General features: G+C 34.7%; 1 protein-coding gene across 3 annotated transcripts in view; it reads right to left on the reverse strand.

Annotated features, from left to right (window-relative positions):
* Window positions 1-18,928, reverse strand: part of LOC145668362 (uncharacterized) — a 112,625-nt gene that overhangs the window by 65,807 nt on the left and 27,890 nt on the right. For all 3 annotated transcript variants that reach the window (XM_081736134.1, XM_081736133.1, XM_081736135.1), the window contains exons 4-5: window positions 17,467-17,671; window positions 11,971-12,102 (exon numbers count right to left, since the gene is read on the reverse strand). In XM_081736134.1, coding sequence (XP_081592260.1) covers window positions 11,971-12,102; window positions 17,467-17,671 — 337 coding nt within the window. The remainder of the gene's footprint in view (window positions 1-11,970; window positions 12,103-17,466; window positions 17,672-18,928) is intronic.

Here is an 18,928-nt window from a genome sequence, read left to right on the forward strand (position 1 = left end):
TGCCGAACAACAGGCTTAGGCTTGCACTATACTTATGCTTCTGTTATTCAATGGGTTTCAGATACCGCATTACAGACAACAGAAATCGAGACCATTGTTCAAATATAGACAGTATTATATGGTTATCGTATCCAAGACCATATGTTTCATGAAATATACGTGATAATTTCAAAGGTCAACTAAAGTAAACATTTTGGGGAGTTCTAAATTGTGTTTAATCCAGTTCATATTTCGCATACAGATTCTCAATATCAAATGGAAGTAAGGCACAGTAAACCCATCCGTTATGTAAAACTCATTGCTGATGAACCACCCTAATATACACACATTAATATGTTAGTGTATTATCAATATGTTAATTAATAATAAGTAGCCTTAAATTCAGAACTTTCATTCATTAAAAAATTAAGTAATTACTAGAATTTCAAACATATGTAGTAGCCAAACTACATTTGGATTTTAAAGAGAAACATTAAACATATTCTTCATCTCCATTGATCAATATTGAGAAATTCGCGAAGGCTCCTTCTGAGTTTCTGTTACATTTCATTTATATATATATATATATATATATATCGCAAGACAATCGAAATTAAAATGCTGTTTGTGTGGTCACATACAAACTAAAATTTCAGAAGTTTATGACTATTACTGGAAATTAATGCTGTCACCCATTTCGAACATTTTAAAAGCACATAGTTTCTAATGCATTGAAATTTCATTTATTATCGATAGTATGAAACATTGTAAATAGTTGTAAATTTCTATAGCTGTTCTCCAATTGGATTTGTATACAACCAAAGGTAGTTTTGTCAAGTTTAACAAAACTAATATAAGCCTCTTGAAAAATACTCTTATTTGTAAAAGAATACTAATGATCGCTTTTGGCTGTTGCAATGGTCTGTCAAGCAGCTTGATAAATTATCGTAGCATAATAGTCTGGCGGTGTTTTCTGAAAAGGGGCCTAAAAATTGAGTTAGGGGGTACAACATATTACCGAGTGCCAACTGTTATATTTTAATTTATGGGTCCCTAGGGAACATGAAACGGCTATTTGGCATTCTTGGATTTCTAATAATACGTCAGGAACCGCCATTTTGTTAAGTGATGGCAGTTGTCAGAAATACACTATTTTACCTGTAAATATTCATAAAAGGCGCTCAATATATGCATATTTAGTATATGTTTATATATGAGGTAGTATAAGTTAGGATAAATTATTTAAAATGTGATACTAGGACGCATAAAATATATTTTCAATATGGCAGCCAAGAATTTTCAAAATGGCCGTCATATTTTACTTATCAATCTAGCCAAGTTTGATATTAAACAATATGTTTAAAGGGATGCAAAATTCAATGAAGATGTTTAAAATGAAGCAAAAAGCATGTGAAACAAGATTATGACTATTTGTTCATCAATTTAAAATTATGCACTCAGTTGAAACCCTTAGGCTACATGTTGCACTACTGACTCAATTTTAAATAAAAGTCTTTTCTCCGAAATCGCTACTATAGCACTGTGTTTTAGTATAGTAGCACTATAGCTTCTATAACATCGTATGCATAACAGCTGTGAAATATTAATAACATGACAAATGAGAGCGGATACATAATTTACCATTGACAGTTAGCCCATAAGTATAAATTGTCACTTTACGATTATACAATTGTTTTTTTTAAATAATGAAGTTCTTTTTGTTTTAATTTATTTTCAGGTTCAATATTCTTAATTGAAATTGAAACCAGCTATTGTTTTATCTTCTAGAAAACGAGGTCATACATCATTGAACTGGAAGAGGTGCGTCATTTGCCAAAATGAAATATGTGATGGTCTCAGCAAGCTTTGGGAACAAGATGTCCTGAAACTGAAAGAAGCTGTAAAGGATGTATCAAGTACCAAATTTCACAATATTAAATCCCCACGTTAAGCGGGTTTGCATATCCAGGCTCCTAACTATGAAAACATTTACGCTCACTCCAACCTCAATCATTTCACGAATTCAACCTGTTTTACATATGTTATTAGGACATAATATCGATTGTGATTTATTCTAAAAACATTTTTATACATTGCAAGAGCTGTAACGTCCAAATATTTACTGAGAACTCATAGTCGTATCGGAATAAACAAAAGCGAGTATGGAACAGTAAACTGCTTTACAAAAGGCAAAAGAAGATGTGCAAAGGCATACAAAACGGTCGAGTGGTTTGGGTCGATACACTATCAATCACATGTTTGTGTGTTCAAACCCAGTAGGAAGTTGTTTCTTGTTTCTTTTCTAAGTGTCTTCCTATTTTCATCCGGAGGCTGAAAATATTTCTTTGAGTAACTCATTGAAAACTTCTTTTGTTTCAAATTCGATCAGAACGGAACTTTATATGAATTGCGAATCTTAAATCCATAGCTAAAAAAAAAGATGAAGTATACTCACTACTCCATTATTATCCTCTAATTTGTAACGAAAAACTATTTATAAACAGTGGTGATTTCAGAAAATTATCCTCGGGGGGAATTTCAATATGCGGGTGGAGGGCAAACATTGGTAGTCCACATTGAGCACGATCGAATATATGGTCCTGAAAGCGGAAATTTCTTAGCTCGAGAGGGGTCTCAAATTCTCCCTCAGATCACGTCCTGAAAGCATTATTGCTTAAAAGCTTTTCGTAACAAATATAATATTACACTTGTTTCTCGTTCTACATTTTGAATTGGTAAAATCATGACTTATAGAGGATTATAATAAAAGCATAAAAATTACAATACCAATCATGTATAAATTATCTTGTAAGTTACCAACTTTAGGTCAGATTAAAACTCAAATATTTGTTTTCGGATTGCACTTAGAAGTAAGTCCTCTCTATATAATCCTGATTGGAAAGCCATGTTTAACACTAATTGGTTAATCAATATTTATACGAATATTTTTTTATTTTACTATTTTTACTATTCAATATTATATACACTTCATTTCCAAAATCAAAATATCGAAAATGTATATTGTACGAGTGCAGACTCGCAAATAAATGATTATTTATCATATATATTGGTCTCTATTCGAAATTCTATTTAATCGAATCCGGCAGGAACACAGACAGAAACATCGAGAACAGGTAAAAAAAAAAAAAAAAAAGAAAAAAAAGCGTTGTACCCGGGGGAGACTCGAACTAAGTTCGAATGGTGCTTCGTGCAGGAATCGCAAGAGGGCAATTATATGATTTGTTGAATGTGTGGAAATACTACGAGGCACTGATAGCAAAAGAAAGTATTACAATAGGGATGAAATGAAAAAAAGAAAAAAAACTCAAAACGCCGCTTCAAAGAAAAATTGCTCAAACTTATGCTCTGTGAGACTGACTTTGTCTCTCATCTTGATCCGCATTAACCACAACTCATCTTCTCACCAAGAGATGGAAAATTTGCAATACAGAATCTCAATCATTGGTTACCCGTGAAGAAACTACAGCCGAAAAGATCATAAGACTAGCACACATGACCAACTGCGAATCAGAAACCCAGCTTACTTTATATCATTGTGCAAAAAATATCAGAGTAGATGTAAAAACATTACTAACATATCGTAATTGTGTCCATGTTAGTGAGGATCTAGCCAAGAAAGTGATACCTGAAAGTCTATACATGTTTGTTTATACTATTCTTACAGATGATACATGAGTTGAAGATACTACAAACACCAACGATAATATAAGTGTACTCAGTCTGGATTAGGACATAATTTATGCTATTTCTAAAGGTTATATATTAACTCCGAAATACATTGGCCTTGGTATGGCAATGTATCAAACTAATAGATCGAAGTCACTTGATCTAATGCATAAAGCGGGAAATACAATCAGCCACGACCAGGTCCGGTATAACAACACAATATTAGCACAGAAAGAAATGAAAAAATGAAATGAAATCTGAGTTTTACGTCCCACGATTATGCCGGACAGGCTAAAGGAGACGGTGATGATGAGAGATGAATGAAATGGTGGAATGAAGAAAGTGGGAGGAAACGGGAGAACCCCGAGAAAACCCACGCACACGGTGTTTGTCCACCACAAAGTTCACTAGGCGGGAGCAGGGTTTGAACCCGGGACCCCAAGTACCAGAGGTGAACGCTCTACCACTGAGCTACCGCAGCCCCCTAGCACAGAAAGAATGTGAAAAATTTGCTCTAAATGGAAATACAAGAATTCCTTCTGAACTTCAAGCATTCAATTTTGTACACTTCGCAGCAGATTATACTGACATTATTGAAGAGGCTCTTGATGGTGCGAGAACTTTCCATGCAACGCAGATCGTAGTATATCGAGTTAAGTCTTTAGTTGTTGCAGAAAATGAACAACATATGAAACTTACGGTAGTTATGAATAAAACTTTCCAAATTCCTAAGTTACTTCCTAACCAAGTAATAGAAGCACATTATAGGGGACAAATCCGACATATTCGTGTATATTCACTTGGAGTACTAAAGTCAGATGGGTTAATAAATAATGAAAGTGCGGAAGCTGGTAAGGCACTTGCACAAGATATTGCCCGAGTACTTTGCAGAATGAGTGACTGAAACGCTCAGGAGATTCCTTCGTGGACAGATTTCAATGCTTTGTCGTCTATGTTGGCCAAAAATAGTTTAACAACTGTTGGATGTATGCCAATTATCAATGCTGCTGTTCATGAAGAAAATACTCTGTGGACTGTAATCCAATAACGTCTCAAAATATCAAACAAACTCAACCCTGGACACACAACAATTTTAACATTTGACGAAAATCTTTACTGCAAAGCAAGATCATTAGCATGGGTAAATGGTGATGCCTGCAGAAACCTTGTGATCAAACTTGGAGAATTTCACATAGCTCTGAACGTCATGGATATTACTGGAGAGCACATGGCAGATTCAGGTCTTACTGAAGTCTGGTACCAAAGTGGTGTGCTTGGAGCAAAGTTAGCTACACATATCTTAGCTGGAAAATCATACAATCGTTCTATCCGTGCCCACAAATTATCTTATGAAGCACTGCAAATAATTTTATGGCCACATGTTATGGAATGGGCAACCAATGAAGGAATACAAATAGCATTAGATGAAATAGGACAAGCAGTTGATAATCTTTCCTTTGCTTAAAAATACATGTTAAAGGAGCATGTAGCTATACAACAGACTATAAAAATCCGTACTCAAATAACGTAATTGATTGTGATGATTCTGATATACAATTTTTCGTGGCATTAACCAAATGAATTCTTTTGCATTTTATTTTTTCATGTTATAGTCTCATTAAAACCGGTATTGTTTCATATCATATACAATTACTTGTTATTTATTTGCATCGTTTAAAACTTTTACATGCGTCCTGGTACCATATTTTAAATAATTTGTCCTAACTTATACAGCCGCATATCATACAAACATATATTAAATATGCATATATTGAGCGCCTTTCGTGAGTATTTACAGATAAAGTAGTGTATTTCTGACAACTGCCATCACTTTATAAAAGGCGGCTCCTTACGTAATATTAGAAATTCAAGAATGCCAAGAAGCCGTTTCATGTTCGCTAGGGACACATAAATCAAAATATAACAGTTGGCACTCGGTAACATGTTGTACCCCCTAAGTCCCCCATTACTCGAAATCGCCGCTAGATTATAACGACAAAAGCTGCTTCCCTTATATATATATATATATATATATATATATAAAGAACTTGGTGAGGTGAGTGTAGGGGAGCGGAGCGCCGAATTATACTTCGTCCCGAGTGCCAAAATCTCTAGCTACGGCACTGATTAACAGTAACCAAGGGGGCCCCCAAAATTAAAAATTACTGAAAATATTTTCACCCTAAAAGTAAATAATAATAATAAAAAAAAAACATGAGTCATTTCTATATTAGTCCAGCAGCTGGCAACACTTCTATATGCAAGTCCATGTATGGAGGAAATTGTTACTGAAATATATTCTTGTGTCCATAAGAAAGTAAAAAAAAGTTGGGTGTTTACCACTCACCCTTTCCCCCCCCCCCCCACTTTTTCTTGCAATGGCTGTTTCAAGATGGCGGCCATAGAAAATCACCTGTAACAATTTTAACACTTTGTAACTTGTTACTAAATAAAGATTGGAACACCGTTTTACGCCTGATGGAGGAAAATGGAAGTAAAATTATTTTCAACTAAAATTAGTTATCATGCGTGGCTGCCATGTCTAATAATGGCGCCCTAAATGGCAAAAAATACTGTTTCGTTCATGTATTTTTTGTGTTCAGCATCAAATAATATATATGCTATCAAGATATTGAATATTTGTAAAGTATACAAAACAGTTTACATTAAGAGCTTTTGAACGGTGTCAGAATAATTGTTCTATCTTTAAAAATAACAAAAATATTCTACTTTGTATGGAGCAAAGCGCACAGGTTTGTGGCCTGTCAATGGCAGTAATTGGCACAGCACTGGAATGCCTTAAGAATTCCTTATGCATTTTCTTTTCATACGTGTATGTAAGTAAACGAACTTTGTAAGGCATGTTTATTCTTCTACCACTTTTTGTAATGTAATAAAAGTTAATATTTTTTTTTTAATTGCGTAATTGGAAATTACACACTAAAAATCCCTTTACAATTCCAAATAGGGTACATAAACACAAAAACAATCATACATACAATAGTACTGAATAAAAAATAAAGGTTACATCCAATAGCAAACGACAAACATATCATATGAAACACAACTAAGATTACAATAAATTATAAAATAATAATAAATTATAAAATAATAATAATAATACCTTTGTTGCTTAGTTTCCTTGCTGTTCATTTTGTCTCGAGCTAAAATATAACTTACAATTGTATTAACTCAAAATAATTTAGGTATGTGTTTTCTTATAATCAATTTTGTCTTTTACGACACTTTTGCACTTACGGAACAAGCAGCACTCGATTTCTGACTTCCGACACAAACAGGCACACGTTGCACATTTTAGGCAATTACGTGGTTGAATTAAAGCGTTGAATTCAAGCGTTTTGTGGCATAATAGCTCCATTGCTCAGTTCAAATCCAAACCTTAGAGGGTATAAATGTACCCAGTGTTCATCCAAACAGTGTATTTGCATATGAGTATGGAAAAAAGTTCTTTTCAAGTGTTCAAGAGCGCTGTTGCTTGTAGGAGGGAGATCTGAAACGACGCATTTTTGCCATGTGTATACAGCCATAGTCTGAGTTTATCAAGTGTCTTGCAAGTCCTACCTTTCTTTAACACCTGAACAAGATATTCCTCAGCACACTGTAAAACTTGGTGAAGTGGTTCACATGTTATTCCAAATTATTTCAAATACGCCGTAGAGTTACAATCTAAAGCTGCTTTCTTCGTACCAAATTTACTGGTGAAGTCTACACCAGATAAAGCGTGAACAGCGGGTAGAACGGAAGAATATTCATGACCCAAGAAAATGCTATATAATGAATGGAAACCATTCTCGCACAATCTCCAATACCGGTACGAATCCACATTGTTTTTAAGTTTTTCAAAATGATATATACATAGTACCATTAGGTCAGTGTCAGAAATGACAAATACAATTTTTCGATTTCCATTTTGTGCTGCATGCTGTGCATGAATCACCATTCTAAAATCAGCTTATTCTACAGAAAAGTGATTTAGTTCTGAGAGTAGCACAGGCACGCCTTTACGAATGGTGTTACACTTGACAAACGAGTCGTCTTCTGACCCGGTGATGGCACTAAACATATGAGTTTGAGAGGTTAGGTGAAGAATCATTGTTTTTTGAACGGTTTCAGTTATGAAATTTTGGATCATCAACTTGTTTCTAGGGAAGGGCCAGAATGCTTTTGTTTGAATAGAGCAGCGTTTCCCAACCGGTGTGCCGCGAAAAAATCAAAACAAATTATTAATTCTATACGAACCAAATTGCAAGACAGGGGAAAATGTATATTTATATTTCACATTACTATGAACCTCTACTATAAATCTACAATTTTAAATTTCATATTGTGTTACTTTTCTGTACATTTTTAATGTTGAAAAACGTATTTATCATTTTCATGACCATTATTACTTCTTTATTGTTGCAAACTATTTCGTAACTTGAAATTTTAACATATCATTCAATAAATTCAACAAAGCAAGCATGCATACAAATTACCTACATTTGTGTTTTAAAAGTATAGGAGATTTGTTTATTTGTTCGTTATTTAGTGATCTTCCCTTTTAGTTAGAGGTTAGATACAGTTTTCGAAAGAGAAAGTGGATTTTTAAAAACCTGAGTCCTATATTTCATTGCTATTGTTTTCTATTTTAAAATTAGAATGAAAAATAAGTATAATGATTTAGCACGGGGGAAAATCAGTGATCGAGCTTTCTTCTCTGTAAGAAGGAAATTAGTAACCACATTAAAATACCACGGTAATTATATATATATATATATATATATATATATATATATATATATATATATATATATGGGTGTGCCGCGAGAATTCAAGTTACACCTGTAGTGTGCCGCAAGTTGAAAAAGGTTGGGAAACGCTGGAATAGAGAGTTGCATATCATCCGATATTTTGGTTAGTTCTATGGCACAACCAGTTTGTCAGCTTAATCGTTCAGAATGTTTTGGAGAAAACGCGTGGTAACTGTCAAATACGTGGTCGACCCGAGAGGCATCACGCGCAAGAGCAGACGTATATGAAAGGTAAGTGGTAGCAACGTCAGACCATGTTTTATGATCCTTAGATATTACTTTCATCAGGGAATTCATAACATCGAAAATGAAACATGTGTCCTCTTCCACATGATAATCCGTAGAATGATATCCTGAAACTTTTCTTTCCAGCTCTCTAAACAGAATACTTTTTTCAGCTTTAACAAGGAGTCCATGTTAATCTACTAGTTTGGACACATCAGTCAAGTCGTAACTAAGCAAGCACTTAAGGTCGTAGCTATGAACTTTAGTTATATGAACTATCTTGGTAGCTAACGTCTGTGTAGTGGTCCCTTTAATTTTCTTTTCCTTCTGAATTATCGGCCTAGACAGCGCACCACAGATAGGGAACTTCTCATGATGAATTGTATCCCAGATACTTTTTGACTTTTCAACAAATCTTTGTGTTTCATGGAGATTCTTGCCCTTCTTTTCATATGTTAAGTATTCTCTCTTTAATCTCCTTATCAACATTTGTCTGTGTAACCAGGTTATGAAGAATTGTCACTCCTTTGAAAGTATGAACTTTATCATAGTAGCAATGATGTTATTTGTATGTTGAGTTTCTGACATTGAATGTTAATGCTGAACTTGCAAATGTGATGTTGAAATTGATTGAGTTCACTCTTTATCTGGTGCAGACTACACCAGTAAATTTGGTACGAAGAAAGCACTTTAGATTGTAATCCTACGGCGTATTTGAAATAATTTGGAATAACATGTGAACCACTTCACCAAGTTTTACAGTGTGCTGAGGAATATCTTGTTCAGGTGTTAAAGAAAGGTAGGACTTGCAAGACACTTGATGAACTCAGACTATGGCTATATACACATGACAAAAATGTGCCGTTTCAGGATCTCCCTCCTACAAGCAACAGCGCTCTTGAACACTTGAAAAGAACTTTTTTCCATACTCATATGCAAATACACTGTTTGGATGAACACTGGGTACATTTAGATCCTCTAAGGTTTGGATTTGAACTGAGCAATGGAGCTATTATGCCACAAAATGCTTGAATGTTTTCCCACTGGATTTAATTCAACCACGTAATTGACTAAAATGTGCAACATGTGCCCGTTTGTGCCGGAAGTCGGAAATCAAGTGCTGCTTGTTCTGTAAGTGCAGAGTGTCGCGAAAGACAAAATTGATTATAAGAATCCATATACCTAAATTATTTTGAGTTAAAACAATTGTAAGTTATATTTTAACTCGAAACTAAATGAACATCAAGGAAACTATTATTATTATTATTATTAACTTTTATTACATTGCAAAAAGTGGTAGAAGAGTAAACATGCCTCACAAAGTTCGTTTACTTACATACACGTATGAAAAGGAAATGCATAAGGAATTTTTAAGTATACTTCACAAATATTCAATATCTTGATAGCATGTTATATTATTTGATGTTGAACACAAAAAAATACATGAACGAAACAGTATTTTTTGCCATTTAGGGCGCCATTATTAAACATGGCAGCCACGCATGATAACTAATTTTGGTTAAAAATAATTTTATGTCCATTTTCCTTCATCAGGCGTAAACGGTGTTTCAATCTTTATTAATTAACAAGTTACAAAGTGTTAAAATTGTTACAGGTGATTTTCCATCGTTCACGGCCCATCTTGAAACCACCATTGCAAAAAAGTGTGGGGGAGCAAACACCCAATATTTTTTACTTCCTTATGGACACAAGAATATATTTCAGTAACAATTTCCTCCACACACGGACTTGCATACAGAAGTATTGTCAGCCCCAGGACTCTATAATTCATGGATTCCTTTGAACATATTGAGAGAGGGCCCATCATTAAAGATTTGGTTGGGCCCGCCCCAGGGCTCCCAATGGTCTGAAACCGGCCCTCTATATTTTCTATACGGAAAACAACGGTGCTGTAAAATGTCAATTATTATTTAATTTCAAGTTATGGCATCATTTGAGATTTTAATTTAGCTTAATACTTCAATATTAGCAAATTATAAAACAGAGTGGGAAATCAGGAACCTTTCAAGGATTCGTGAAAGGTTGTTTTCGCAATGCTGGTCTGGGATTAGCTGACTGTATTGCCGGTACTTGACGTGTTATCGTCCTTCATTCCCATACTCCCGTATGCGTGGAGTATGTGACGTGTGCCTTTTTGTTCATATACCGCTACTTACGATACGAAGCGGAGGGCCCACTAAAAAATTCACCGTTCACGGCCCACCCGGAAATTTCCCGGTTTCCCGCCTTGCCAGTACTGCCCTGTTTACATGCCTGCTAAACTTCACTGTACTTGGCTTTTTATGGTGTGTAAGAATCCAAGATCAAGATTTGTATTTGATGAACGAAACGCAATATGGTGACCGAAAAAAAATCAGAGTTTCTACAACAATTTATCCTTAAATTAACCTGGGATGATTACCAAACATTTTCTGCCACTGCAAACAGCCTGAGTAAAGATTCAAATTTATCTTTTTTTTTTTTTTTTTTCCTATGGTATCGGGCTGGAATAAAAACGTAAAATCAACCTCTATAATGTTCAATCTTCGTTCGAAATTAAACATAGAAAGACATTTATCAAAAGTAAAGTGTACTAACTTCTTGGCTTTATGAACGTTTAAAATATTGTCTTGTTCATGAAGTTTTCCTAAGTTATTTCATCTCACCTTACACAAATAGCGAATAATAAGCATTATAACGATTGCACTAAAATGTCATATTAGTCTTTAACAGCTTACGAACAGGTCACTTATTTATTTTTACTTTCTAATCACTTCTGGATCACAGAAAAATCTAGTAATTTTTGATGAACAAGTTTACAGTAAAGTATTCAAGGACCTGGAGCGTAGTATCATACAACCAGCTGTACGTTAAACAAAATTATTTGAATTACTCTGTAAATTCACTCTGAGCGCCTTATGAAATTATTGATGCATCAATATTTCAAGATCATGACTGATCTCTTGGTCTCGATGTTTGAAGCTTTTTTAATTTAACTTTATTTTATTTTACTTAAGACCGTAAGACCGTTAACTCGTGCTGACTGGCTGAAATTAATAGTCCAGCGGTACACAGTTTCAGTGCATTACTTCCATATATACTCTTTAGTGGAGGTTTTGTCTGATAAGACGTAACTACGTAAGAGGACCGCCCTATCAACTTAAAGCGTCGTGACCATGCCTGAGTTGCACCACGAGACACTTAGGTGAGTTTGCTGAATAATTAGATGTGCCTATAGAACATTATATATAAAGAAAATTCTCACCTGTAGGTGTTCTGGAAAAGTATCTCCTTGTAGTGGATGGCTTTGTCCATAGTCCATTGATGGTAAATTAAGTAAATCAATTTCATGCTGGTCAGACGATCCTATTCCAAGACAAGAGAAGTCCTGGCACAACTGAAAGAAAGAAGAAAAAGCCATTCAAACATTCAAATTTATAAAGTAACATTATTCCTAGAATTGTTTTAAACTTAATTGAGTTTTATGTGTGACAATAGTGGTGACAATGTTCCAACTGACACCTGATGTAATATTCACAAAATTCATGACCACTCCATCTGACACTGAGGACCGTATGTATAATTGTTCTACAGGCTACTTATGGGCCACGTATAGGATATTTGGCAATTTGCGTTGCACAGCTCTCCCACAAGGTCAAACAATCCCCCAACCTCCTGTAAGTCGATGAAATGACTGTGGAAACTTCAAAGCACCCATTGCTAGCCCGCAGAAATCTTCTTGTTATATAAGATAGACAAGATTGGTACAAAACGATTATTTGATGACTATTTTGAAGATTTTATTCAATTCATTAAGTTTGTTGAGCAAGTTGATCAAATACCTAGAGGTTTTGATGCCAGCGTTTCATGACACTGTAGATTAAGATTATGGGGTTATTTCTGTAAAGTGACAAGTAAAATATGTTAATTCACAAAGGAATAGTAGTGTTTAGGGAATTATTTATGTAAGTAAAGATAATGTTAACTCATCTGCAAAGATAGAAACAGAAATATGGTTTAGTACTATGCAATTGTAATACAAAGTTAGTTATGTTAATACGTAGCACAAGTTGGTCCGTGGTCTTCACATCTGTTTTCCTTTATTGCATATCCACTATCGCTTACGCCCTTGTTCCCTACGGACGATCCCTGCGCTAGTCATTCAAGCCCGCTCTGCCCTGATTCGGAATAGATGGAATGCTAGCTTGCACTGACCACTTAGCACAGGTCGGTGTGTGTTTTTGCACTTGTCTTCTTTATAAAATGAGAGTTTGCAAGCATGTTATAAATATGTGTGCAGTAGTGAATGGTACGAAGAAAAATCTACAAGATATTAGCAGATAAATGGTGAAAGAGTTGTAATCAATGGAGGTTCTAGAGGGAAGTCACACCCTGAAAGTTAAACTCTTATCGCTTCAAGCTATGAGAACAAAATGTACCTAATGTTGTAACTCTTATATACTATAATAAGAACTTTAGGTAAGTTTTCTTCCATTAGTTCGAAGCGATGCTACTTTAATTTTAATCGATGTAACTTCCCTCTAGAGTCGCCACTGCTTGTAATTTTTTTTGGTACCCCTCAACACAATCTGCTCCTAGTGGGGTATCGGCATGCTCCAACAAATGAGTTGATTTTGAGTTTTAAGTCCCGTTCAGCAGCGAGGCTATATGAGACGTGGACCTACTGATTAACGTGGAATCCGAACCACATGAGCTCCCGCCGGGAATCGAACTCGGGTCTCCCACGCCAAGGGCGCGTACGCTAACCGCTTGGACACGAAGGAGCTCCATGCTCCAACAAAATAATTGAACAGAAGGCATTAAGACAATATTCCCATGGAGAAATCGGATTGTCACTGTTTATAAATTGGACACCGTATTCTTAATCTGTCATATGATCCTCCACATGTGCTGCATATTCTTTATGTGCTCCAACATCTTTATGTGAACTGTAGGGCATTAAGATCAAATAGCGCCCACTCTGCCTCTTCCACGCCTCTGTACTAAAGTCTGACTACTTCCTTAGGCTCAAGCATTCCAGTGGATTACGTAATATCCCATCGTTCAAATAAAGTGAAAATCCACTGATAAAATACGGCATTAGAATACAAATTTTTGATACGCTAAAGATTAATCGCACAATTCCGGTAATAAGAAAATTGGCATTTGTTTGTTCATTTTTGTGACTACCGAAGGAGACAGTTGTACTCTGAAACTATAAAGGTAACCAAGAAAGATCTGTCGCTTTTTCACCCACCACCTTCCTCAGACGAGACAGCAAAGAAACAAAGGTATCTGCATCTCCTCCAAAAGCTTTCATATTAATGGTACTAGACACTTAATCTGATACAGGCGTCATATCTTAGCGGCCATTTTTAATACGGCAACCGATATGAAAAATCTTTCGTCAACTCTGTTTAGTGTTTGAAGATCTATCAAACGAGGTATCACTTGACCCATGTTTTCATTTAAAATTTTAAAGTTGGGCCCTGGGCCCCAATGAAGGGCGGCCCTGGGGGACACCGCGACAACATTCGAATGCCCAATGACTTTCCTATTTGAGCTTTGGTTTGGTTCATTTATGTTCAACCGTTTTCATATTAGTGCTCCTGGACTTTTATCTGACACAGATAACATATCTTGGCGGCCATTTTGAATAGTCACTGATATGAAAAATCTTTTGCCACATTGCTTTTTAGGTTTTAAAAATCTATCAAACGAGGTGTCACTCACCCCATGTTTCCATTTAAAATTTTAAAGTTGGGTCCCGGGCTCCCTCGAAGAGCGGCCCAGTGGTAGTGGTGGTGGTGGGGGGGGGGGGGCATATCACCATTCGATTTGCCTCATGGTATTTCCTATTTGAGTTTTTGTTCAGTTCATTTATGTTCAACCGTTTTCGAGTTAAGATTGAAATGGGCCACGATAAATTTTGATTTAAACGTCATCGGAAGTGTTATTGTTCATTTCAGCGACCCCAAAAGCTATGGATTAGACCATAATATCAGTCATTTTAGATTATATTTATATATCTCCCCGCCCTCAAGTTGCGGGGATGAATTTGGATTTAAACGGCAAATGTCACTGTTCATCTCAGGACCCCGAAAACTATGGATTCGACACTAAAATCAGTCATTTTCGATCATTTTATATAAATCCCCTTCCCCTATATCCTCTCCCCTTCCTCTAAGTTGCAGTGCTGAATTTGCATTTTGGCGGAATCGAAGTGTTACCGTTCATCTCAGCAACCTCGAAAACTATGGATTCGACACTAATATCGGTCATTTTCAATATATATCCTCCTTCCTTCCTCAAAATTTCAGTTTCAAAGTAAAATCATAAAAACCACCGTAGGCACGAACCCCATTATGTTGAAAATGTTATCGAGATCGGTCTGTTGGTTCATAAGTTGTTAAGTTACAAATATAGTCTTTTATTTTTATATAATTTGTAACACTAGAAAACATGTATTTGTTTACATACATTATTTTGTGCATGAAGTTTATATTAGAATATTAAATAATAGTAACTATATGTTTTAGTGCATGAGTATTAGTGAAATTTGCCTACAGCTCTCTCTCTTTTAACAATAAAATTTCACCAGATGAAAGAGCACATTAAGAACTCAGTTTCATTCAAGAGTTCTATTTGTTGTAACAGAAACGCTTCATGATAGTAGATGTGTATGCAATTGTTAACGTCCTGTAATCAACGCACAACCACGAATAAATGACTAAAAAGTACACAAATGAAATGAGTGCGGACTATTAATTTTCAAGAATAATTACAACAGTTATATTTTCGATTGCTTTTTTTTAAATATTCCCAATATTGAAGTTTCTCAACTTACACTTTCACGCATTTGAGAAAAAAAGGGGTTCCATTACTAGTAAAATTAATCTAATACAAAGATTTTTGTTATTTTCTCAATTTTTCCGAAAAGAAACCGGAAAAAACGGTTTTTTTAACAACGGGTTCAAAATTTCCGGAAATTTTGCAACACTGGTCACGGGAAGGTTGAGGTATCCCACAAGTACGGTTCGTCTAGAGAACCCCTACGGAATTAACTCTGCATATTGCCCTTAATCTAACCATTTCTTTTTTGAATACCTTCCTATCCGTGTGTTAATTTCAATGCTATTTCTCCTTCCTTCCTTTCTGATCCTTTGTTAATTCCAATTAGTTTCAAGTAAACTAAATTCAATAAACATTGAGTGTCAACTTCAATGTATGAGAATAAAACCAATATTATACACTATATTATACCTATACTATATTTTACACGAATCTTCATATTTATGGGTTATCCATGCCAAATAAATATATGACTTAGTGTACTTTCACTGTAATTATATAATTCCTATGTTCATCTTACGGAATTGGAAAATACTCATAGAGACTTCATATTAGTACTGATCTAATCACTAACTGTAAAAGGAATATTATTGATGTTCTGATGAGAAGAATGAAAATATACAAGTTTCCAGATGGGATATGTTCCACAACTAACTGAACTGTACTTGATTTCGACATAAACTTAGTTCCAACTACTAATTATTTTCTTTCCATTCCAACATATAACGAATTTTATTAACGAATTTAAAAAAAAAAAAAAAAAAATGGCACAACAAGCACATGTAAGAAGATCCGCATGTGTATGTTGTTTCGTAATTATATCGCTGTTTTCTACGTTACGATGGACAGATGTGCATATTCAAATTCAGTGTAGATGATTCTAATATACTTTTCCTGCCCAGTGCTTCAGCCTTTTCCACTCTATCCGAATACCGATATAAGGTGTTTATGAATAGCACCTTATCTTAACGCAAAACGTGCTCCATGTGTATATCACTATTCTCAACGTACTATAAGTTTCTTTGAATCCTCTTTAAGCATGAGAGGTAGAAAGCAGATGTTGCAAAAGTCATTCTCTCACGGATGTGATTCAGATACAAAGAATAAATCTCAGATTTCACAATTCTGCATTTGGCACAGTATCTGGGTTGAGGTCACGTGACCGTGTACTGAGTCTTAGTATAGTAGCTCCTTAATCTTCACCTCTAAATTTGATAAAACGTAAGCACAACAATCTTCTTTTATCTATGATTCAGATATTAACTAATTTCTGGTGCGTATATATCTGAGATACACAAAGTGCTCTGCAAATAATTCACCAACCTTTACGGATATATAATTAACTTTGCAGTTACACTCATGAAAGACATATTTAGTGATATATTCTGCAAATTAATTTTCACCCCCTGGGAAGGTTGATAATACTAAACTTTCTCTTCTTGGATAAACGAACCGAATTTTATCATATTATTTGAACAGTCAATGGGAAGTCAAACTGATTTAATATGAAATTTAGGTTTTATTTAATTAAAAGGATTAAAGTATGAAGGTGCTACGTAGTAAACTGCACATTTCGGAAAAATTGACGTGGAAGTTATTGATTCCATTTATTAGTGGGTCACTATATATATTACAAATTTCTCTCTCTTCATTCACACGAGGAATCACTTAGATGAGGTGTTGTGTAGCAAGAATAACACAAAACACTGCCATTCACCACCTGAACTCTCAGTTTCAAAACTGTAACATGACACCTTCACCCTCTAATCCCTTCAATTATTCTACGAGTCAGCTGAATATGTGACCGAAACCTTGCACAATCAAAATTGCTCTTCTTTCACAGATAAAGCAAAGAACAAAAATAATGTTACATTCTCTCATTCTACAATACACCAAAACAAAAACTTACGAAATCTTTGCTCAATGCTGCAGGGTGTGTCCCGTAGTCTGGAAATTTCGTGCCATTAAGTGTATCTGGTTTGTTCCCACAGGAAACATTTGGTCTTAGACATGGCGCATTGTTATTGCTGGTGATATGTTCAGACCATCTGTTCCCTAAAAAGTTGTTTTCTTCACACAGTGAGAAAATATCAGTATTTCCTCCTCCAACATACCTATACAATGAATGAAATATTCAGTATTAGCTACATTAAGAAAACTTGTTCCATCTGAAAACCTATCTCGATATAAATATTAAACAAATAAACAAAAAAGAGAGTTTTACCCTGTTTCATTACCGTTTCAAACAGTTTGGTCGCTATATATCCTGATATTTCTAGAATTAATAATAAATATTAAAGTGGCCATTTGCTAAGAAAATTATCAACAGAGAACACTGACTGTCAACACAAAAATATTTGTATATGCATATTCTTGCTACGCAATTTATTTCCAGGATAATTAATGTTACAGAAATTTTGACTACGATTACTGACAGTTTCCTTTCATCGACATTTCCTCTACTTCGTTCTCTGAAGAAAGTTATATATATTAGTCCATGTTCCATTTCATATGGAAGGACTGAAGCAAAAAAATCTTGGTGTTCATACAGTCATTATTATTGAGCAACCATTCTCAAGTATATGTTCATACCAAAAAAAAAAAAATGCATTTCGTTTACACTAAACATAATAGAATAAGATCACATTCTAGACACTGTCAACAGTCAAACATATTGTAATCGCACTTAGTAAACATTAGCAATAAAATATAACTTTTAAAATTCCATTCAGACACATATATACACTTTGGATAATGAAGGACTAAGAAGCGTGTCAAATTACAATTATTAATAATTCTACAATATCAGACTTTCCAATGCTAATGAAAAAAAATATAGGAAATCACAACGAAAAAATATAGGAGGTTTCGTGAAGCTGTGAAAAAGGAATACTTCAATTATCCAATAGGTAGAAATAAATAAAAAAAAAAAAAAAAAAACATTGAAATTACATAAATTGTTATAACATACATTCTACTCTAAATATGACTGTGGGTAATTATCTCGTCGCAAAATTTTATACGAGTTTCTTAGTGTTTTCGTATGTAGCTCACCAGTACTAAGCAACGACCATAAGGAAAGTGTGAAAAGGATCTGCACCAGACAGTTAGAAAATCAGTGTTTGTAAGTATACGTCTCCAAGATCTAAATGAAATGTAAATTAAATCTAAAATGTAAACATTCTGCAGCTGGAGTTTTAAAGGTAAGATTTGACTATGTGTAACATATTCTACAATTATTTGCCTACAATTAGTGCAAACAGCATTGATACACCTAAATAAATTATTTATAAGTCTTTAAAATCACTACTCCATAGTTTTTAATGAATATGACGAACTTAGTTTATTTTTGGTTCCATTTTGTAGCTGTA

Source organism: Thermobia domestica, chromosome 13 (assembly GCF_964235325.1).
Source record: "Thermobia domestica chromosome 13, izTheDome1.hap1.1, whole genome shotgun sequence".
Classification (NCBI taxonomy): Eukaryota; Metazoa; Arthropoda; class Insecta; order Zygentoma; family Lepismatidae; genus Thermobia; species Thermobia domestica.